This window comes from Dendrobates tinctorius, unplaced genomic scaffold, assembly GCF_039654945.1.
Source record: "Dendrobates tinctorius isolate UK_male_01 unplaced genomic scaffold, ASM3965494v1 ptg000097l, whole genome shotgun sequence".
Classification (NCBI taxonomy): domain Eukaryota; kingdom Metazoa; phylum Chordata; class Amphibia; order Anura; family Dendrobatidae; genus Dendrobates; species Dendrobates tinctorius.
The window spans coordinates 27512976-27537851 of record NW_027361765.1 but is presented as its reverse complement, the minus strand read 5'-3'; the positions used below and the strand labels follow the sequence as shown (position 1 = coordinate 27537851).

General features: G+C 40.6%; 1 protein-coding gene across 10 annotated transcripts in view; it reads left to right on the top strand.

Annotated features, from left to right (window-relative positions):
• TCF12 (transcription factor 12) overlaps positions 1–18735 on the top strand; it is a 308625-nt gene extending 289890 nt beyond the window's left edge. For 7 of the 10 annotated variants that reach the window (XM_073586987.1, XM_073586985.1, XM_073586991.1 and 4 more), the window contains 6 exons: positions 1995–2192; positions 9841–9955; positions 14288–14456; positions 15125–15357; positions 15441–15594; positions 16671–18735. In XM_073586987.1, the coding sequence (XP_073443088.1) occupies positions 1995–2192; positions 9841–9955; positions 14288–14456; positions 15125–15357; positions 15441–15583 (858 nt within the window). In that variant the 3' untranslated portion in view covers positions 15584–15594; positions 16671–18735. The remainder of the gene's footprint in view (positions 1–1994; positions 2193–9840; positions 9956–14287; positions 14457–15124; positions 15358–15440; positions 15595–16670) is intronic. The other 3 variants (XM_073586986.1, XM_073586990.1, XM_073586988.1) reach the window with 2 other exon arrangements.
• The last annotated feature ends 6141 nt before the right edge of the window (positions 18736–24876 follow it).

Sequence of the window (24876 nt, the reverse complement as noted above, 5' to 3'; positions counted from 1 at the left end):
CGGTTATTTTCTTCTTTTGCTTTGTAATGTAGCAGGTGTTTCCTTGACAATCTGGTGGCTCTTGTAATTTGGTTTTCAATTGTTCTTGGATGGTAACCCTGATTCAAAAAGGTCTTTTTGAGGCGACCAAGGTGTTTGTCTCTATCCATGGGGTTGGAACATATACGATTGTATCTGATGGCTTGGCTATAGATAATAGAGTTCTTTATGTGTTTTGGATGGAAACTGTCCCATTTAAGGTACTGGAGGTCTGGAGGTGCTAAGGGGAGCTGCACGGAAATTACAACCTTTACTACAAAAATATGCCCGATTACAATCCATTTTTTCAGACCCCCCCCACTGCTGTGTTTTAGGCAGCCCCCAAATTTAAGAAGCATCATTGTCAGAAGCTCCCTGTCCTCTCCAACAGCTGCAGGAACCTTTCCTTGCAACCAGAAAAAATGTAAAACCTGTCCATTTATAATGACCACGGACAAGATAAAGATCCCCAACTCACATCAGGACTACAAGATCCCAGGTACTTTCAGCTGCATTACATCTAATGTGGTGTACTTAATTATTTGTACTAAATGTCCAACTGGGGGTCTGTATGTGGGGGAGACAGGGCAAAAGCTTAGAACAAGGATGAATGCTCATCGTCACACAATAAGAGAAAAAAGAATGGATCTACCTGTAGCAAAACATTTCTGTATCCCTGATCACAGCAACGTGGATATGAAATTACTGGTATTGAAAGGTAACTTCAATTCTCAGAGAGAGAGACGAGTTTGGGAGTACAAATTTATGACGAACTTTGACACTCTCAGTGCTGGAATGAATGTGTCGCATGGATTTATGTCTTTTTACATCAATTAAGGAATTTCCTTTTAAAACCTTGCGGGGCATCACAACACAGAACTAGACCCCAATCAGACGACCATAAAACATCCAGACTCCTTATCTATGAACTGGTCCAATGTTTATATTTATGTTTCTCCCTCTCCCATATTGATAGTTCTGCTTCACGTCACTTGTCTTATCTATTGCATTTTTTCTAGGCTGTATTGTGCATAAATATGTGACTTCAGATTTTGTATTAGTCTAGCCTGATGAAGAGACCTGAGTAGTCTCGAAAGCTTGCAATGTATTACCATCTTTTCAGTTAGCCATTAAAAGGTATCAACTACTGAGGACTCTCAATCCTGAATATTTTTCTATCTACTGGCTAACACGGTACAAAGATATACATCTTTCCTGTATGTTAGATCATTTGAATTTGTAAAAAAAAAACAAAAAACTTTTACAGAGTTGCATGCACTAAATTCCTTACAATGTTTGGAAATCGTTTTAGACTGTATTCACATTGAGTTTTTGGTTTATAACTGACATGTGCCAGAAGAAGGTTCTTTTAGTCCATATGGGTTTTGGGGGATATGCTTCTGCGTTTTTTTTTTTTGTTTTTTTTTATTGAGTTTGACAACTTTTCACTACAGCTTAATGTGGCCTTTTACAAAGACACTTTTCTATAATGGGGGAGCCTATGCGTCATGTAAGTTACAGTCGCATACCTTTGCTGTTAATGTTTGAGAAACCTTTCCTGTGCCATAACTAATCCAGAAACACTATGTGAATGGAGTCTTAAATGTATGTTTGCCCTCTAAGCTGAGTGAAATAATGTGGCAAATATTCTGTAACACTACAAGTAGATTTCTTAATTTCTGATTATTTCATGATGGTGGCTACTATTATCTGCATGTTTTATGAGTACATATTGTATCTTCTTTAGCTTTTGTTTTCTCCCCACGTTTGTTGTGTCGGAAGGATTGCGCCTATAAACGGCCTACACTATAAACAGACATGGAGTGCACATTCTAGCCTAGAGTTCCCCAATGTCTTCCGTTTCTAGTTTGTTTCATATGATGCTTGGTGACATTGCTGAGCAGTTAGTGTGGTATAATAAAAATGTAATCTATTAAATAGCTGGCAATAGTCTCTGCTTTTTATTGCCTTTCCAGCAGTCTCGAATGGAGGATCGTCTAGATCGACTTGATGATGCAATACACGTACTGCGGAACCATGCAGTCGGACCTTCCACAAGCATGCCTGCTGATATACACAGTTTACTGGGGGCGACACACAATGGACCCATTATAAGCCTGACTTCAAATTATGGGACAGCTGGACTAGTACCAAACAGTCGACAGGCATCAATGGTAAGTCCAGCACTTTGGTATTTTACAGTAAATATGGGTGATGGTATTGTGCAATTTTTTACTACTGTGGAAACATGGATGAAAAATGCTTAATAGTTTGGAAATGCATTAGATTTATTAATAACGTGCATTGTAATCTTTTTAGACACACTAACAAGATTACGTGGGGACACCTGCTACTAATTTCAAGTTTGAAGTGCACATTTAGCCAGAAGTGAAGACTAAAAATGAATAGCTTGCATACTCTGACCTTGTCAGTGGCCCATAAAATCCCGCTTTGCCATACGCCGAAAGCAGACACTTTCTGCAGAGTATATTTTAGCTTATACATGCATTTTTTCCAGATGTGTAATAATTGGCAGAACATTTTTCTCCTTGAAATACTGTGCTGAGAGATTGAATAGGAAAAGCAGTCAGGAGGGACTGAATTTCAAGCGTTCTGGTCTGGAAAAGCTGTTTATTGTAAATTGGAACTAGACTTCAATAGCAGATGCTGGCAGTATGCAGCTTGAATGTGAATGTTGGTTTGTGCAGGCCTAAAATTTTTAACTCTGCCCCCTCCCCCAGCCCCCCACTCCTAATTCTTACAAAAATGAAAAGGGACAGAGCACAGCTGTAGTGGAAGTAACACTGGAAAGGAAACAATTTTAGATTAATCCCAAAGCTGCGTAAAATAATTCATTCCATCCTTGTTAAAGGTATTGGATCAGTTTGAAGGTGGAAAACTGAAGAATAAGTGAAAAGTAGATTTTAACAATTATTTTTGCTTGCACAGTTTCATTCTCTTGTATGAAAATTGCATGCGTGAGACTTAGACCTGGGTCTGTGTATGCACAGAATAACAGGCCTTGAACCAAATTTATTGGCATCGCTAAATGTAATTTATTCTTAAAAACAAAAACAAAAAATAAGCTAAAGAATGCATGCGATCGTAAAAGGATGGCAAACCCTTGCATGCAGAGCTTATGATGTGCATGCGTGTAAATGCGGATACCGCCAGATAAGCAGTCTGATATCTTTTATGTAATTTGTGATTTGTTTTTTAAGTAGCTTTACAGGCAACATATTTAAATTCTGAGAAGTGAAGCTTATTTTTTCCTACTGTCTTTTCATTTTGCATTTTTTAAGTTAAACTGTGCTTAAATTAAATTTTGCAAGAGTAGATAATCGAGGCAAGACATACTGGGAACGTGGGTGCATTTTTTTCCTCCATTCAATTAATTTACACGTCTTTTTTTATTCAAGCCCTAAATGATAGAACGTACTGTTTAATATATTTAAATACTATACAAAACATACACTATATGTACAAATGTATTGGGGCAAGAGCTTCTGTGACCTTCAGTTCTAAATACATATGCAATAATATGGTTTCATGGTTTCCCTTTGTAGCTGTAGTAGCTTCCACTCTTCAGAAAAGGCTTTCTACAGATTTTGGAATGTGAGATGTTGAGATTGGATTAGAAGGACTTGCTCTCAATCTCTGCACTAGTTAATTCCAAAGGTGTTTGGGGTCAAGACTTTTTGTGGCCAGTCACATTTATTATTATTATTATTATTATTATTATTATTATTATTATTATTATAGCACCATTGATTCCATGGTGCTTTTCATGAGAAGGGGGTTCATCAAAATATCACTTATAGTAGAAACTAACAAAGGTAGACCGGTACAGAGGGAAGCGGACCTTGCACTTGCGGGCTTACATTCTACATTCTTATAAAACCAACTTAACTCCGTCATGCCATCATAGACCTTGGTTTATGCACTGAGGATCAGTGAGGCTGGAACAGAAAAGGGCTTTCCCAAAACTGTTCCCACAAAGTTGGCGGCAATTTGTCTAAAATTCTAAAATGTCTTTGTATGCTGAAGCATTTTACTAGAATTAGCATTATCATTATTAGTATTAGTATCATTCTCCTGGCATTTGCCAAACCAAGACTCATCCATCTGACTGCCAGATACAGAAGTACAGTATAAACCCATCCCTCCACCAAACATGTTTTTGCTGCAATGAAGTCCAGTGGCGACATGCTGTTCACCACTCCATCTAACACTTGGCATTGTGCTTAGTGATGGAAGGCTTTAATGCCACATCTCAGCTTTAGAAACCCAGGCAATGAAATTCCTACTGACAGTTTTTGTATTGGTTAATGCCAGAGGAGGCTTGGAGCTCTGCAAATATTGAGTCAGCAGAATGTTTGTGACTTGCATGCACAACTCTGAATTCTAGCAGAGGTTGAGTACACCGCCTAAAAAAAACCTGGTTAAAAAGGTTGTCTTAAAATAAAGAAACATTTAGTATACCAAAAATAAAGACGTCGGGAAATTCCACATTTATGAAAACTTTTAAAAAAGAAAAAAAAAGATTTCTCTGAACAGGCATGAAAATTGTGTTTTATTTATTTCTTGTTTTGTTTTATCAATTTTTTTTTCTTTACAAAATTTGCTAAATTTTTGTTTAAATTGCAGATAATCACCTAGCATTGTAGAGATTATTGTAAGGTTCTGCTTCTCTGATACTCATTAACGGGTATATGTCATCCAAAAATTACCTATTTTTATAATTCAGTTTTATTTTTGAACATTGTCAATATCATGTCTCCATATATGGCACCATTCAGTAATGTTGTCCTCCTATGTGGCCCCATACTGTTATGTCTTCCTTTGTACCCTCTCATACATCACAAATGTAACCCTATGTGGCACCCATATGACGAGTCATTATTATTGTATGGGGCCATGTTAAAGGATATTATTATTGTATGGGGCCACATAAAGGGATATTGTGTCCCTTTATATGGACCCCATGCATCAATAATTTCCACCTACGTGGCTGATTTTGCTTTTGCATAGGCTTACAGCTCTAGAGTAAATACTATCAGAAGCATTCAGCTGTTGAGCATGTTGGCATTGCTGACAGTCTAATGGTGTCATACCACAAGCCCCACCTGTGAAGTGACACCAGTGTTCTCTGCAGCTGCGGGTCTCTGATAGGCCTGCAGATGTAGAGTAAAGGCGGCCATACAGATTAGATTGCTGTCAACTGAACAATCAATTGTTTGGCCACTAACCATCTCGGCTGTCTCTCCCATGCGCAGGAGCGCTTGTTTGGCTGAGTTCTCCTGTTTTCCCTACAAGAGAACCACCTACAGACATCTCTGCTGGCGGCTTATCTCTGGGACAGCTATTTGATCGGCAGCTTGAAATCGGATTATGCGTGATCAACTTTTCCCTCAACGATCAGTTGGCCGGCACTCTTTTTTTGTTTTTCAGTTCACATAATTGTGTAGTGCTTGTTTTTTGTGTAGCGAGATGTAATTTTTATTGGTACCATTTAAGATGTCATATGTGTTCATTCACTTTTTTTTTTTTTTTTTTTTAATAACCACTATATTAGTTTACTAGTATGGGTCGTTACAAACGCAGCAGTACCAAATATTAATGTTTTTCTGAGGATTTTTTTTTGTTAGAATAAACCAATTTCTTATTAAAACTTAGCTGGAAGAAACTGGTGTGAAGATGTGAATAGTCACAAAATTTAGGTGTGGCTTTGAGTTGCAATGTTTCACAACTTTTTTTATGCCATATTGAAAGCGTTGATGAATTAGGCCCTGTAACTCTGACCCTATGTAGCGGTAGAGAAGTGTAACTAGGGAATGCGCATCACCCCTACTCTGGAACTCTCTACCACAACATATCAGACTCTCACCTACCATCGAAACCTTCAAAAAGAGCCTGAAGACCCACCTCTTCCGACAAGCCTATAACCTGCAGTAACCACCGATCGACCAAACCGCTGCACGACCAGCTCTACCCTCGCCTACTGTATTATCACCCATCCCTTGAAGATTGTGAGCCCTCGCGGGCAGGGTCCTCTCTCCTCCTGTACCAGTTATGACTTGTATTGTTTAAGATTATTGTACTTGTTTTTATGTATACCCCCCTCACATGTAAAGCGCCATGGAATAAATGGCGCTATAACAATAAATAATAATAATAATGTTATAACGTGGGAAATGAGGATGGGGTAAACTGACCCATCACCTTTGGTAAATGGTGGATCCTGTGTTTACTTCTCTATATAGCGGGACTACCTGTCATCATAATCCTGGCTATGATGATAATGACTGCTGAAAAGTCTTCTGTAAAGGACAGGCAGGGTGAGTCTGATAGTGGGTCTAGTGGCTAGTGTGAAAATTGCAAGATTTCATTTTTCGATGTCTTATGAACTCTTAATGGCCTTGGGAATCATAATGGCAGGTCAGTTTTAGCATTTAGTGAACATGGTAGAAAGGCAAAACAATAGTGGAATTGCAATTTTGCAATTTCACCGCACTTGACATTTCTTTCCCGTTTTCCAGTACACGATATGTTAAAACCAGTGGTGTCATTCCAAAGTACAACTCGTCTCGCAAAAAGCAAGCCTGAGCTCACATGGCTATATTGACCGAAAAAAAAAAATTAAAAAGTTATGGCTCTGGGAAGAAGGGGAGCAAAAACAAAATACCTCCGGTAATGAGGTTGTTAAATACATTTAAGAAAAAACTATTTTAAACAGCTCTTTCAGGGCCTGTCTGTGTGTTACTAGGTTTTTCTTTGAAGTAAACGCATTTAGAGACCCGAGAAGAGGAGACATAACGTGAGCCATCTATAGCTGATAGTGGGGACTGAGACTTTTTTGATAATGAATAAAGTATTTAATTTATTTAAAAAAAAAAAAAGTGTAGTCTTTTTGAGCCATTGGTTAAGGAACTATAAAATAGCAGTCAAGTAACTCCCAAGAGTTGGGCTTGTTAATATGGAGAATTCTTGTAAATTTCTTGAAATTATTCACTCCTTGGGATTTTTTAGATTGATTTTACGTATAATTTGCTTGTTATGCCTCTGGGATAAAGGTGTGATATTTGTGACTCATGTTTGCGTTAGTCTACATTGTATTGTATTTTTTACGCCATAGGTTTTTATGATCAAGGGCTGCCCCACAGTAATAGGCGCCATTGTAACACCTAACACTTCTGTAATTTGTGGCCCCTCCATGTGGTGGAACTGCCCAGGCAGTTGTATAAGCTTGTCTTATGAAGGCAGTTGCTGGTTGACTGTTCATGAAAATTATAGCAGAATCTGTGAGCAGTTCAAAGGCCGGTGTAGGTCTGTTTGTTGTAGTCTGGTTTTATTGGGGAGCGAGGTCTCTAATCATGGATATGTATACAAGTGCGCCTTGGAGCAACAGCCTTCTGTAGTCAAATAGCAGACTGTCAGCTGTATGGTAATGAGCTGCACAATTAAACTGCCATCCTATCAGGCCTTGTGGAGAAGGCCACTCTGCCCAGACAAAGGGCTGTTTGTACACCTGTTGTGTGTGGACATTGCATCTTAATGGCTTTAACCCTTTGGGTATTGTGAAGCCCTGCAAGTGGGATTGACACTAGAGGCGTTGAAAGAACAGAACAAAGCAAAGGCTTAGTGCAAGTTAAAAAGGACAACACTGGTTGGGAAAGTTACATTCTTCAGGGAAACATGCAAGAGCCATTTGCAAGTGCAATCTAGTTACAGAGACAGAAAGGAAGTCATGCTAATTTGATTAAGCTTGGCCCTTTGAGTAAGGTGATGTAATGGGAAGGTTGTTAACCATATCCATAAATAAAAATTAAAAAACCTCGGAAATTGAACGCATGTCAAAGGACACTTCGAATGCTGGATATTTTAATGTTTATCTTGGGAACTATCTAAAGCATCTGTATTACCTCTCCTTTTAATAACGTTTCAATGTTAAAACAGATTTGCTCCATTAAAATATTAATAGGCCAAAAATACTCCCATAATATGATGAATATTTTACAACTTTGTGGGAGCAAGAGGACTCATGTTAAATTGCCCAAATCTGTAAATGTTCATCTCGGTGTAATTAGATATTTGAAATATAGGTAATTATTTTACATATGCGGGATGTTTCTTTTTTAAATTACCGTACCATTTTGGGCTTCAGAAATACTAAAAACATGCACATCTCAAGTGTTATAGAATTAAAAAAAAAAATTTAAACTCTCTGAAAATTGGAATGTGTGAAGGCGGTCATAAGCTGGACTTTTTGAGAATATTTCCATGTGTTCTGCTAGCAGAGCCAGAAAGCAGGTTCATAGAAAAGTTACAAGTTTTAGGCTGGCTCAGATGAGTATATGGAATAGTTTTTCATCCTGAACAAGCAGAAGATTTTTTTTTAATCTGTTTTTCATATGCCATATTTAACAAAAAAAGACCAAATACAGCTTTGTAAATTGCAATTGTATCAGTAAAAGAGTGTGCCAATTGGATGATGTCCATTATCTAATGTTTTATCTTTTTAAAGCACCCCTTAAATTTAATGAGCGAGTCTGATACGAAAAATGGATCAGAATAGTGCATGCTACGATTTTTTTTCATCTGAAGTTCCCCATTCACTTGCTTTGGTTTGTGTGTTGTCCTTATTCTGTCCATTGTGCATATGGCCGAAACATATGCTCGTCTGAATGAAGCAATAGAAGAAACTCATGAAATCTGATTTGTAAATTAATAAAATAGGTAACATAAATTTAATAGGTTGTGTTTCATTTTAATAAGCAGGCACATGTTATCTGATGGTCTATTTTTGTGTAATTCTGGTGTCAGAGTTAAATATCCCATGAACTGTAATTGAACATGATCAATGTCTTTAATTGGAGGATTCTAACCTTAGTAAAATTGTCTATAAATTTTATATTCAGCTTCTTACCCTTAGCCAATAACTTGATACATCTGGCATGTTCTAAAAAAATTGTCCTGCGTTCACTGACTATCTGAATGTCCGAGCCACATGTTGGCCGGGAGAATGAACTTTTTTTATTCTTGTATAGTATCCTGTTAAATATTATAAATGGCTAGCTTACTAAAAATCATGTCTATTATACATACATGGAAATGTATACACACTTTTTTTTTTCCATTTTAAATTAGTTGAATGAATTTAGAAAAAAAACATTTAAATTAATTCTTTAAATTCTTAAGTGATCAGTGTAAGTACTTGTACAGTAGTTTACAGCACTGGTATGAATACACGTGGATTTTGCGTGCATTTTTTGGCGACCTGCTTGAATACTTGAGGCTGTCTGCCCACGTAACCGTTTTTTTCATGTATAAGCGTTTTTCCCTGCAAAAACGCTTTAAAACATATACATTAAGCATCCCATTCTTATAATACATTCTGCAATTATTGTGCACATGATGCGTTTTTTTTCCGCAAAAAAAATGCATCGCGGAAAAAAACACGGCATCTTCATTAATTTTGCGGGGGAAAAAAACGCATTTCCAACTATATTCTATAAGAATGTGGATTTTCCGGGAAAAAAGCGTAAAAAACGCGCACAAAAATGCGTTTTTCCTGGAAAGGAGTCCAGTTTTTAGTCAGGAATTTTCTACATATGTGGGCACATAGCCTGACACCAGCTTCTTTATTGTGAGTGCTGCAAGGCACACTTCGTGAATTTGTGTACAGAAGTGCACCGAAATTATTTATTTAATTAGATCTATCTTTTTTTTCCCTGTATAATTTTACATGTCCAATGAGACATGATCTTCTGCTGTGTGGTTACCAATCAGTGATTACAATTGTATGTTCTTTCCCTGGTATAGTTGGTAAATCAGAGAGAAGAGTCTGTGAGCCTCAGCAATGACCACGCAGCTCTGTCCAGCGCAGTCTCTGCTTCAAGCACAGAAATCAACCACAAACCCCAAGACAATTTCAGAGGTAACATATCTGCAGCATCTACCCCTTGTTATGAAAGCAGTTGGATGATCCTTCAAAGGGAACCTGTCAGCAGGATTATGCATAGTAACCTACAGACAGTGGCAGGTCGGCACCGTTATACTGAATAAAATGATACCTTGGTTGATGAAATCCGTCTTGTTGTGTCTTCATCTTTATTTTCAGTTTTGTGTTAATGATATGCTCGTGTCCTAAGGTGGGGTTCATGTATGTGGTGCTCTCATTAGGTATTCATAATGCAGACTGCTGACAGGTCACTGATCCCTCACTGCCCCCTAGTTTGCATAATGAATACCATCACATACTGAATCAAAATTTAAAAAAAAAAAACTGCAAGCAGGTGGCACCTGCGCTGCAGCGTAATCACATGGTTACTGTGCACGTAATCCCTTTTGCAGATTTATTTGAGCGAGGGAAAAAAAAGTCATTTTTAAAATGGCACCCGCTGCGCCTGCGCAATAGCAACTGTCGGGGATCTTCAAGAGTTGCTACTGTGCAGGCGGCGCCATCTTGGAGGAGGACTTTTTTTCTTTTCCTCTTCTCCAGCAAGATGGCACCGCCTGCACAACAGCAGCTATCGGATCTCTATACAAACCGATAGCTGCTACTGCGCATTTTCAAAATGACTTTTTTTTTTCTCGTTCAAATAAATCTGCAAAAGGGATCAAGTGCACAGTAACCATGCGATTATGCTGCAGCGCAGGTGTCACGGCTGGCACCTGCCTGCAGAAGGGTTTTTTTTTTAATTCAGTATGTGATGGTATTCTTTATGCAAACTAGGGGGCAGTGAGGGAAATGTGACCTGTCAGCATTCTGCATTATGAATACCTAATCAGAGCACCACATACATGAACCCCACCTTAGGACTCGAGCATCTCATTAACACAAAACTGAAAATAAAGATTAAGACAGAACAAGACGGATTTCATCAACCAAGGTATCATTGTAATCCGTATAACGGCGCCGACCTGACACTGTCTGCAGGTTACTGTGCACAATCCTGCTGACAGCTTCCCTTTAACCCTGATGTGAATTGGTTTGCCACCAAAAAAAAACATTTAGGGTATGTGCACACGTTGCGGATTCGTCTGCGGATTTTTCCACGCGGAATCTGCAGAATCCGCAGGTCAAAATGCCTGCGTTTTACCTGCGGATTTCACATGTGTTTTTACACCTGCGGATTCCTATAATGGAATAGATGTAAAAACGCTGCGGAATCCACACAAAGAATTGACATGCTGCGGAAAATAAACCCCTGCGTTTCCGCGCGGATTTTTCCGAAGCATGTGCACAGCGTTTTTTGTTTTCCATAGGATAACATGGTACTGTACATCACTTGGAAAACTGCTGCGGATCCGCAGGGCCAAAACCGCTGCAGATCCGCAACGTGTGCACATACCCTAAAGCAGAAAAATAATTTGTATGAACTGTGTGGTTGACATTAAGATCTGATTTAGAGGGATAGTGGAAAGTCACCATTGTTCACATTAACTGGTCATTTTTTTCCCAATGGTGCTTTTATATAAAAATTTTTGGTAATGTTTTGCATGCCGTTTTTATTGTGAATCCGTTCTGATATTTCTAACACTAATCACTTTGCCCACTTTTTGGCAACCTTTTTGAAAGACTTATCTTTTTCTTACTTTTTGATAATTATGTAAGGCCTTCGTTCTGTCTCAGCAGATACTGGGTCTTCGTCTTAAAACAGAGCAACAAATTGTCACGTTATCCTATTAGGTGGCATAATACATCTTCTATACTTAACCTTAAAGGGGTTGTCCAATACTTGGACAACCACTTATTGATCTAAATTTTTGCCCAGATAAAATAAAAAAGAATCCTATAGTTGGTGCTGTTCCAGCAGTGTCAGCACTCATGGTCCCGGGGCTCTCGTGCGGTTGTAGTGACACGTGTCCCCGGTGCCAAATCAACATCGGCGTCGCTGTCCCCACCTTAGTACAAATCGAACATGAAGAGGAAGATCGGGCTGCAGCTGATCAAACTTCCTCTTTGTGTTCATCTTGTGTGAAGGCAGTGACAGTGACGCCGATGCTGATTGGGTGCTGAGGTCACATGTCACAACAACAGCACAGGAGCCCCGGGGATAGCGAGTGCCGAAACCACGGGAACAGCACTGGCATGAGACGTGAATGTAAGCTTTTTTTTCTTATTTTATCCGGGCCAAGCATGGGGTATGAAAAGAAGTTGTCCAAGCAGTGGACAACTTGTTTAAGCGTAAGGTTAATTGAACTGTCCTTTATGAGTTATGCATTTTGTGGGGTTGTAGTCATGCTTCTTTACTGCACCTTTACTACTCCTTAAAGGTGTTGTCCATTTTCAGGAAAGTGGGCTGCAAATGCTATGAAATTCCTAAGATATCAAACACAGCAGGTACTCTCCGTCACTGGGTCCAGCGCTAACTCTCCAATGGTTTTCTGGTTTCATTGTTTTGGCTGCAGTGGTGATGTCGCATTGATGGCGCACTTCACCACTGAGGTAGAGTTCATGAACCGCTGAGCTCAGTGATTGACTGCAGTAGTGATGCATACTGTTGACGTGGCATCACTCCTGCAGCTGAGGCACTGAAACTGGAGCAGCAGGGTGAAGCCATGCGGGTGAGTACCTGTTGCGTTTGATAATTCAGGCATTTTACAGGATTTGGGGTCCCCTTTCCTGAAAATGGTCAACCCCTTTAAGAAACCAAGTGGTAGTGGTGCAGCACTGCAGCATGAATACAACCCCCACATGGTGTATATGTTTTTTGACTTAGAGCATGTAAGAATTATTTTTCCATATCAAGTTATAGGTTGCTACTCTTTTAGTGGTTACCTTTAGTTAATTAAAAGTGACCACCTCTGCAGTCTTTATTCATTCATTAATATTCAGACCCCAAGATAAGTAGTTGTCAGATGGATGCATGTTTCAGTAATATAGGCTGGATATGAACTCTGTGTGTATCCAGGATGTTGTTGTGTTCACTATTATGTATCAGCACATTTCCTCAATTGGACTTATCGTCTGTCCTTGTGTGTTCCTCCTCATTTATAGCCTGTTTTCTCTGCTCTCTATAAAATTTTAGATACTTTCTTCCCTCTACAGTGCAGATGTTTGTACAACACCCTCTCTGCTGCTATATTAATCACAGAGAAGCAAGGAAGTAGCTGAGAGCGCTCAGGAGTTCTGACAGATTTGTAGCATTTTTGTAGCTCACTCAGTTAGGCTGGGTGCACACAATCAGGAACTGGCAGCGCTTTGGACGCAGTGCATGTTTGTCTCATCCAAAGTACTGCCATCTATTGACTGCAGGCGAGTCTGCATGTGTTCATTGAACTCTGTGGAATCACCTTGTCCAATACATTCTGTTGGTGAAATTTCTCATGCCTAGATGAGCGTCTCCGCAAGAGAAATTGTCATGCTGCGTTCTGGAGAGACGTGCCGTATGTCAGTCTCTGCAGGTGAGCCATGAGTGTCTGTAGACGCATAGTTGGCATGGGATTTCTTTAATTTCTTGAAATCCCATCCACTATGCTGTAAGATCCGGCCGCTGCGGGTTTGATGCTGCATAAGTACGCAGCGTTGAACCCGCAGCGATTACTGATCGTCTGCACATACCCTAAGACCTCTTTCACACTTCAGTTGTTTGACGTCAGTCAAAATCCACAGTTTTTATTAAAAAAAAGCGGATCCGCCATTTTTTCCGCGGATCCGTTTGACTAATGGTCGTCCGTTCCATCCGTTTTTTGATTGTTCCTTTTGAATTTTAGCATCCGCTGTGTGGAGTAGACGGTCAAAGGAACGTTTTTTTCCAGCGGCAGACTGCTATTTGAAACTGTGCATGCCCGGAAAATCTTTCCTTTCATGCATTTTAACCCTAAACGGCGTTCTGGCAGCAGCGAAAAAATTCTCTCTCACTCTCTCTCCCTCTCACCTCTGTTCCTTTAAATTTCATGCGCTTAGCGGCTGCAGCGGATCCGTCCAGAAAACGGATCCAGTGCATCCGTTTATTGCAAAGTGGAAACGGATCTGTTAATTGCAACTGACGTCAAACAACTGAAGTGTGAAACAGGCCTAAGACAACAGACTTATCTGCAGTTGAAGATGGTTAATGACGACTATTTAGGAAGCAAATGAACAATGAAAAATAATCTGAACAAAAGGTGTCATAGAGGTACATTCTTTTCATGGGGTTCTTGTGATTTTATATGCTATAAAAGCTTTATTTGTTCCTTACATTTCTAGCTTTGCTGTGTATTACATTATAAATGCCAGCTTAGAATTTGGTTACATTTGCATTACTTGCTTGTTTTGTGGCAGCGTTGTCTGGTGGATTGACTAACCAACCTGTTATGCCACCCCTTATTGAAGTGAAGTCTGAGCGGAAAGAAAAGGATGAAAATCTACTCGATCATGGCTCTTCAGACGACATGAAGTCAGACGATGAAACATCTCAATCTGATCTAAAAACTTCAAGAGGTAGAACAAGGTAATTTTGAGCTAAACTTGAGGGCCAAGCTATATAGGACAATGATTTATGAATTTTGTAGATATCTCGGGTTTAGTTTATATATTGAGTGGAAATAAGATAAGTGAGGTTACTTCTAAAAACATAGGCTTTTTCATATTTTAACTTGTTGTAATGGCAGCCTACGCTGTTTCTTTATTAGCATATTGGTGCTTTCTAGTCAGAGAAAGATATTTTGTAAATTGGGAGAGGAAGAAGAATGCAATAAATCCCCATGTGGACATGCAAACAACTATAGATGTGCTTAGGTTGTGAAGAGGAAAGCCTTCACAAGCTGCTGGTGCTCCCAATGGAGTTATTAAGAAGACTGCCTGACTACAAGGAAACATAATTAATACATTGTAAATTCTATTAAAATTTTAAATTGACATTCTCTGAAGTCACCATCTGGACTGGTGTAATGTTGCTTTGCGAACATTATTATTATGCACTCAACTGAACAGTACAGAGAATGGAACAGTAGTCATCGATTTCTGATTAAAGTCATGGGTTTGTAATTGCTCTTCATAAAATGTCGGGTTTTCGTATAATCAGTAAGTGCAGACTGTCCATATGCAGGTGACTGTTGTACTATGTTGCTGCCATTTAACATATTCAAGGAAATTTTCTTTCACCATTTCTTACCACAGCAGTATTAATGATGATGAAGACTTAAATCCTGAACAAAAGGTGGAAAGAGAAAAGGAAAGGAGGATGGCAAATAATGCAAGGGAACGATTGCGCGTCAGAGACATTAATGAAGCTTTCAAAGAACTTGGACGCATGTGTCAACTACATTTAAAGAGTGAAAAACCACAGACAAAACTGCTAATTCTACACCAGGCTGTAGCAGTGATTCTGAATCTAGAACAGCAAGTTAGAGGTGAGCTAGCGTCTATATTTGGGGCACACAAAAATAAAGAATACACATATTAAACTAGACAATATATTTGTTTTCTGTTACAGAAAGAAATCTAAACCCCAAAGCAGCCTGCCTTAAGAGAAGAGAAGAAGAAAAAGTTTCTGCCGTATCGGCAGAACAATCAACTGCACATCCGGGAACTCATCCTGGGCTTACTGATAATACCAACCCTATGGGTCATATGTAAACATCAGCCAGGTCAGCCTACGCCTGTATTTACACTATTATGGGGGGAATCGTGCATGTACCGTAAAGCAGCACTTCTATAATTTGGGCTCTATGCTAACAGAAGTTGTTGTTAAAGCACTGTATTTAAATCACAAGTTATGAGAGAAGTAATTCTCATATTACTTGGGTTTAGCCAATAATCGAGAGTCTAATGTTCCAATAATATACATACTGGTCAGTTTTTTAGAATAGCTGTTAAATATAAGCAGCATGTTTCCTGATGATGCATTTCTTGGGGTTCATACTCCAGGGCCTTTTTTTTATCTATGCAGTCTCTTTACTTCCTGTTTTCTGGCAAGGTGTACTCTCCTTCATGAATGAGTTTTGGTGAATAGCTGAGATTTACTGTTAGTATAACTTTAAAACTCATCACAAGTTCTGCCGTAGCATGTTTATCCATCAATGATTTGTTCTCAAGTCTATACTGCTATCACTATATTTACACAGATATAACAGGGCATTTGAAAAAGCACATGGTGATTTCTGCAAGATCTACAACTGCTTCTTGTCAGAAGCTGAAAGGGAGGGAGAAGATGAGCAAACTGCTGTATAGAAATCAATGGATTGGAGAAGTGGCTGGGATATTAGTAGTTAACTCCTCTCCTGGAATGTATCTATTGTGTACACTCAGGGACTAGGGAGGCACTAACTGCCAAGCTCCATAGAAACCAGCTGTACACTATGATAAAAGTTCTCATTGCAGGTGGAGAACATCAGATAGGAAAAGCAAGTCAATTGCAAACTTGCTTATTTTCATGCTCTTTAACTAAAACAATTTAATAACATAAATTCCCCTTCCATGTAGCATAATCAGGTTTTGAGTTTATATTATATTAGATCTTCACAACTATTATAACTACAGTGAACGATTCTTGAAATACTACATGGATTAAGCATTGGAAATTTTCACTTCTGTATTCTACTGCCAGTGTACATTGTATTTGTCCTTATTGTGTCTTGTATGTTATGTTTTCTTATATTTATAATGCAATAGCTGTAATTAATTGGCAAAAGTGTGTACCTGACCTCCATATTATCTGTTTCAGGACTCGCACTATGAATAGGATATAGAAGGTGACCTTTTCATCACAAGGACACAGACAACGAACACTGACGACACAAATCAGACAGAACACAGAGCGAATAAAGAGGGGGGGACTTGAATCAAGATACCCAAAATGCAATATGATGATGAAAGCAAATGCGAAACACCTGCATCAGAAGTTGAAATCTGCTAGCATTTCAGCCCATTTCTGAACATATCTTATTGTTTCAGTGTGTCGTTCCTGCACAATCAGACTGTCCTATTATCTCCACTCCTTGTGGAAGCTGCCTTGTGCCTAAACTGAATTGACAAATGCATTGTATCTACAAATTTTATTTATTGTTAAGGAACTGTTGTAAAGGTCTACGTATAAAAAGAAAAAGGAAAAAAAAAGGGAAAAGTTGGGCTGCAAGTGATAGATTTCAGTTGATGCCAGCATTTGTTAGAACTGTTCTCTTGCAGAGAATACAGACAGTGGCGACCTGTGACCCTTTAGCATTCCCAGCATACCTATTAGTGTCTTAAAGAAGAAAGGGAAATGGCTTTTTATGTCATTTTCATTTCTTTTTCCATTTACATAGTGTTTTCCAACTTAATGGAAGATATTCCATGGCATAGCTTTGTTTTATTTTTCTTTACTTTTCTAATGTTAATTTTGGTCTCTGGTAATCTGAACAGTTATGGTCATAGGTATCCTCCCATGTTACGCTCCATACATTGAATCATGAATTGAAGGTTGAAGAATAGCATTATGTTTTGATATGGCTACTGAAAAGCAATTGTTATGCTGACAAAAGAAAAACAAAAATCTTTAAGCTTCATAGTAAAGTCAACTGTAATGAGGCAAGCGTACAATACAAGAACAGCTACTTTCTCCATATAGTATCATAGGGCAGTAAACATTAGCTAGTAAGCACAAAGCTAAAATACAAAGGAGACTTGTCAGGCAGTAATTAAGGTAAATTAAATATTGCTGGGTGCGTGAACAAATGTAATTGTATTATAGAACATAAAAGCAATATTCATTCTCTTAAAAACAAAAAGGTTGATTTTTATAAAATGATTCTTACATTCGTCATCTATATACAGTGTAACCCGTCAACCAGTCATTCTGTTATAGCAGAGCCCTCTCACCAACATAGATCACACCCAATCAGTCTTCCACTATGAGCATGGAGAAAATACATTCATACTCAGAGTTGTGTCCTGTTTGAGCAAAAGTTATTCCAGACGTAACTGATTCTGCACAGAACAAAATATATAGCTATAGGTTTTTGTTTTTGATGGATGAATTACAAGTTAATGGTCCCTTACAAAGTGACTGAGTTAGTGAAGTTAGTGGATCTTACCTTGTTCTGACATTTGCATCCAATCATGGGACTAGATCTGTGGCCTTGTTCTTTATTTCAGTATTTATCAACAGACATTGTTGCTTTTGACATGTGAGAGTAATCACATGCCACTGCCTGGCCTTTTTCTTTTGTTCTTCTATGCTTTTTTTTTTTTGTTCCTTTTTTTGTGACTATATTAGACTTTGCAGTACACCCAGAAGCTTTTCTTCATAAAATAGAAAGAAAAAAACATTTGGCTTATTTTTCACTGTAGTTAGTCTTTTATACAATAATCTTGTAAGAAAATTTCTTGAATTCTAAATATTACTCTTTCTAGATTTTTGAAATCGAAAAAGTTTTCAGTAAAAAGTTTCTTACTTTATTTTACTATATTAGGTAGTAAAACTGTAGGGTTATTTACCATAACCTGTTCATTAATATCAGAAATTTACAATAGCATTTTAAAAGCATAGTAGGGTCCTAGCATACCGTGTAGTACCTATGGAGTATTGTAAGAGCTATTTGTCCAAGATGAAATGCTGATCATCTTGTTATACAGTTTTCATTGTTGGTCTATTGCAGATTTGTACCCTGTGTCAAACTCAACGTATTGTTGATAAAAACTTTCAACCAGCAGCAAAAGTTCAAAATTTTTCTGTCAGTGTAACAGAAACACAATATGTATATAACATTTATGTAGCAATAAATGTGCCATCTTTTTGTAAAAAAAAGTAATCCTTTTTTTATAATGCAATGAATTTCCTTCCTATGTTTTTGAAAGTTTATTTATTTTTTTTTTGTTCCATTGACAATTTTGGTTTTGCTCAGTTATAAACAGGATCTGTAGGAGTCTGGTACTCTTTGTTTTTCATCCAGAGGTGCATTGAAAATTCTGCAGGGTTATGAACATATATTACATTTTTAATGCTTTTCTCTCTATGAAAAGATGTCTTTTAAATCAGTAATACACCTACACAAAATAGTCCAGCCAAGAGAATTTCATCTAAGGAGCATAGCAAAACCTGTATTGTTTGTTGTTGGTTGACCAGCTGGTTAATCATTTTAATAAAAAACAGCACAATAGTACATGGAGCTCTAGACTGTAATGCAGACACTACCTCAAATTATGATGTAATTTCAAATCCTTTGCAAATAAATGTGTGTGTGTGTGTATATATATATATATATATATATACAGTACAGACTAAAAGTTTGGACACCTTCTCATTCAAAGAGTTTTCTTTCTTTTCATGACTATCAAAATTGTAGATTTCCCTTCACCCATGACAGCACACCTGAGAGAGTGATCAGCCCCGCCAGGACAGGAACCTACTGAGATATAAGGGGCGGCACCTCTCCCCCACTTCAGTTTGGGTTCCTGTCCTGGAAGGAACCCCACGATCGGCGGTGCCTGTCATGGGGAAAAGGAAAAAAAAAAAAGCCCAGCCCCGTCCCGGCGCGGGAAGAATAGGTATCTTACCTGCAGCGCCGGCCGTCGGGTGCTGGAAGCACCGCTAGGGGCTAGGGACGCCGGCGCTAGGGATTCTGGGTGCGCCGGCTGACGTCAGCAAAAAGCAGCGGCAAGCTGAGCGGTGCAAGATGGAGTCAGATCAGGAGCGTTCAGTGTCCCTGCCTCCCTCACAGCCCTCTGGCAGAAAACATGGAAGCCGTTCAAGCAGCAGTCGCCCCAGCCGCCGGTCGGGGGACTCCTCAAGCTCTAAAGAACACAGGTCACGGGCTCCGACGCAGCCTCTGAGTCCGGTACCCTTGATTTCGGGTGGTGAGTGATCTTCGTGAGTGCTAGCATTTTTTGTTAATAGGGTTTCTCTGTCTATGTTTGACCCCCTAGGAAAGGCCCAAAAAAGCAGGAAGGAAGAAAAATAATAGGGACTGCGCCATATGTAAAGCGGCCCTAGCAAGAGACTGGCAGAAAGATCTTTGTGCCGGTTGTATTCAGCGAACTATGGCGGAGGAAGCGCCTAGTTTCGCGGCTAATCTCATATCTGCCCTTAGGTCGGAAATGGAGGGTTCAATTAAGACCCTATTGAAAAAAAGGAGGAAAGGTAGAAAGGATCCCCCTAGTTCTCCTTCGAATTCCTCTTCAGCCTCGTCCCAATCGGAACAGGCGTCCTCATCAGACTCCTCAGACAGTGACACGGGGTAAGCCATGTTTTCCGGTGGAAGACACAGATGCCCTCCTAAAAGCCATTAGGACAACAATGGGCCTACAGGATGAGAAAACGACAAAAACCGTAGAAGACGTTATGTTTGGGGGGCTCCAGGAGAGTAAAAAGCGTACTTTTCCGGTGAACGAAAGGATTCAATCACTCATAGAGAGAGAATGGAGGAAGCCCGAAAAGATGGGCTCTTCCCTCCCCTCCACCTCTAAAAGGCGATACCCTTTTGAACACAAGGACACTGGGACAGACATATGGGTCAAAGTCCCAAAAATAGACACGGTAGTATCCAGGTCTTCAAAAAAATCGTCCCTGCCCCTGGAAAATTCAGGGGTTCTTAGAGACCCACTAGATAAGAAGGCAGACTCCTATCTGAGGCATGCATGGGAAGCGACAGCAGGAGGACTAAAGCCGGCGATAGCGGGCACCTGCACAGCACGCTCCCTCATGATCTGGCTGCAGCAGTTGGAAGAAAAATTAGCATCAAGGGTCCCAAGAGAGGAAATATTGGCAGATATGTATCTCTTGCATGGGGCAGCAGCTTTTTTAGCGGACACCTCGGCGGATTCTATGAGGTTAATGGAAAGAGCAGCAAATTTATCAAATGCTGCTAAACGAGCACTTTGGCTTAAAGGCTGTACGGGTGACCTGCAATCTAAGGCTAAACTGTGCTCTCTCCCCTGTGATGGGAAAGTCTTATTCGGAAAGAACTTGGACGACATCCTGGAAAAAGCAAGCGATAGGAAAAAAGGCTTCCCCAGGTTCCCAATAAAGCAGAGGAGACATCCCTTTCGGAGGGGCGGAAGGTTCGGTAGGGGGCGTTCTCCGGCCGATAGAAGAAGATGGGAGGACAAAAGGAAAAAAGAGTCATGCTTTATGTTTGGTGGGGGTACCTCCACCTCAAAAAAGTCACCACAATGACGCCAGTATTCCAGTGAGGGGGAGATTGGCACTCTTTTCCCAGGCCTGGGAAGACATCTCCTCCAATACCTGGAATCGTAGGCATCTTAAAAGAAGGCCTGAAAATCCCCTTTATTCACCAACCGAAACCCGTGTTCGTAGTTACCCCTATCAGAAGAGCGGCCGAAGAACAATTGGCCTTGGAAGCAGAGATCCTGAACTTAATAGACAAACAGGTCCTTTACGAAGTCCCAGACACACAGAAGGGAAGGGGGTTCTATTCACCACTTTTTTTGATCAGGAAACCGGACCAATCATTCAGGACAATTATAAACCTCAGAGGACTCAATCGGTGGATAAGGAATCAGACCTTCAAGATGGAGTCAGTGACTACGGCCATAAAGCTACTACATCAAGACTGCTTTATGGCTGTAGTCGATCTGAAGGATGCATATTATCATATCCCTATCCATCCAGATTACCAAAAATACTTGAGGGTACCACTTTATATCCAAGGCATACTGAAGCACTTCCAGTTCACAGCTCTTCCGTTTGGTATATTCATAGCCCCGAGAGTGTTCACCAAGGTCATAGCAGAGGTAACAGCTTTCCTTCGGATTCAAGATACAGTCATAATACCCTATCTGGACGATTTCCTCATAGTGGGCAACTCCGAGGACCAATGTACTGCGCAGTTAAGTCAGGTGACCGACATCTTACAAGAATTGGGGTGGATAATAAATTTCAAAAAATCAAAACTACAACCCCTAAAGCAACAGACCTTCCTGGGATTTATCCTGGACTCAGAACGACAGGTGTGTCTGCTTCCGGTGGCCAAAAAAGAGAAGGTGCGGAACATGGCTTTGTCAGCCCGAGACCAACCTCTGATGACGTTGAGGAAAGCAATGTCTCTTCTAGGCACCGTGACGTCCTGTATTACGGCAGTCAGATGGGCTCAATTTCACACCCGTCAACTCCAGTGGGAGATACTAGCAGCACAAAGAGCGTTAGGAGGGCGTTTAGAAGGAGTTCTAGAGCTTTCATTACAGACCAGAGACTCTCTCAACTGGTGGCTGGACAATACAAATTTGGCCGCAGGAATACCTTGGGACAGACAGGCGACAGATGTGATTCTAACAGACGCAAGCTCCCTGGGGTGGGGGGCGCACCTAAGGGGTCACGTAGGCCAGGGGTCCTGGACACCTCAAGAAAGGAGGGTATCCTCCAATCTCAGAGAACTGTGGGCTGTGAACAAAGCCCTAACCCACTACTTTCTCCTCAGGGGTCGCGAGGTCCGCATCATGTCAGACAACAAAGTGACGGTGGCATACATCAACCACCAAGGGGGAACAAGATCATACTCCCTCATGAAAGCAGCAGACGACATCCTGAGCAAGGCAGAGCAACACTTACACACTTTAACAGCCTTACTCATAAAAGGGGCAGAAAACATAGAGGCCGATTTTCTAAGCTGCAATACTCTGAGGCAGGGAGAATGGGTCCTAAATCGGTCTATTTTTCAAAAAATAACGCAGCTCTGGGGGGGAACCAGTGATAGACCTCTTTGAACAAAAAGCACAACAGGCAAACACAAAGGTTTTGCTCCCTAAACCCAAGGGAAGATCCATGGGCAGTGGACTCTCTGCCCATTCAGTGGGACTTCAAGCTGGCCTATGCGTTTCCCCCAGTCGCTATGATCCCAACAGTGGTTAAGAAGATCGGGACCGATCGAGCCAGAGTGATTCTGATAGCCCCATTCTGGCCAAAAAGGCCCTGGTTTGCTCTACAACGGAGAATGTCCGTCTCCAATCCATGGGTTCTGCCAGAGATCCCGGACCTTCTAGCCCAGGGCCCGATACTCCACGCACAGGTCAAGGGATTCCAACTGACGGCGTGGAATGTGAAAGGTCGCTTTTAAGGGGTAAAGGGTTCTCCCCGGGGTTGGTGGCCACCCTGCTTAGAAGTAGGAAACCGGTGACAACTAACATCTACGGCAGAACATGGAATAAATTCCTACAGTTTCTAGGTAAGCCGTTAGAACAAAAACCCCCGATTAGTGCCATCTTGGAGTTTTTGCAAGCAGGTTTGCAGCTAGGATTAGCAGTAAATACACTTAAGGTTCAGGTATCTGCACTAGGGGCACTCTATAACTGCAACTTGGCAGCAAATAGATGGATAGCCAGATTCATCAAATCATGTCATAGGGCTAAACCTATTCCAATACCCGGATAGCTCATTGGGATTTAAACCTAGTACTAGAGGCCCTTACAAAAGAACCATATGAACCATTACATCAGCTCCCTGTAAAATTTCTAACCCTAAAAACAATCATTTTAGTGGCCCTTCAGCCCATAGAATAAGCGACCTGCACGCTCTCTCAGTAAATCCACCCTATACACAAGTTTTTCAAGACAGGGTGGTGCTAAGGACAGACCCTGCTTATCTGACTAAGGTAGCGTCAGATTTCCATCGAGGTCAAGAGATTATTCTCCCATCCTTCTGTGATAATCCAAAGAATCCAGGGGAAGAAAAGTTCCATAGTTTGGACGTTAAGAGGGCCCTGCTAGAATACATATCAGTCACTAGCCAGTGGAGGAGGTCCCAGTCCCTATTCGTAGCTTTTCAGGGTGCCAGGAAAGGCTATGGGTTTCAAAAGGAACTATTGTTAGATGGATTAGGGAGGCTATTAGTGTAGCCTACTCGGCTAGTGGTATCCCGATTCCTGACGGCATCAAGGCTCATTTCACCAGAGCCGTGGCAACCTCCTGGGCTGAAAAGGCAGAGGTATCGATTGAACAGATTTGTAAGGCCGCTACCTGGGCCTCACCTTCAACCTTCTTTAAGCACTATAGATTAAATCTATCCTCCTCTGCTGACTTAACCTTTGGTAGAAGGGTGCTGCAAGTGGTGGTCCCTCCCTAAGGTGTTTCGAAGTCTCCAAAAATCTCTCAGGTGTGCTGTCATGGGTGAAGGGAAAACCACCATGGTTACTTACCGGTAGCCGGTTTTTCCCGAACCCATGACAGCACCCGTAAATCCCCCCCCCTTTTCACCTTATTGGTGTGCACAATTAGTAGGGTGCTTTTGAGTGATGTGGTGTCGGATTAAACATGTAACTAACCGGGAAGTCCTCTCAATGCTCTGTAACCCAACTGAAGCGGGGGAGAGGTGCCGCCCCTTATATCTCAGTAGGTTCCTGTCCTGGCGGGGCGGATCCCTCTCTCAGGTGTGCTGTCATGGGTTCCGGAAAAACCAGCTACTGGTAAGTAACCATGGTGGTTTCACTCTGAAGGCATCAAAACTATGAATTAACACGTGGAATTATATAATTAACAAAAAAGTGTGAAACTGAAAATATGTCTTATATTCTAGGTTCTTCAAAGTAGCCACCTTTTGCTTTGATTACTGCTTTGCTCACTCTTGGCATTCTCTTGATGAGCTTCAAGAGGTAGTCACCGGAAATGGTCTTCCAACAGTCTTGAAGGAGTTCCCAGAAATGCTTTAACACTTGTTGGCCTTTTTTCCTTCACTCTGCGGTCCAGCTCACCCCAAACCATATCAATTGGGTTCAGGTCTGGTGACTGTGGAGGCCAGGTCATCTGGCGTAGCACCCCTTCACTCTCCTTCTTGGTCAAATAACCCTTACACAGCTTGAGGAGTGTTTGGGGTCATTGTCCTGTTGAAAAATAAATGATGGCCCAGCTATTTTACCATGAAGTCCTGCTGCACAAAGTCTCCTCTTAACAGTTGTTGTAGCGATGTGTCTGCTGCTAGAACTCTGTGTGGCATTGACCTGGTC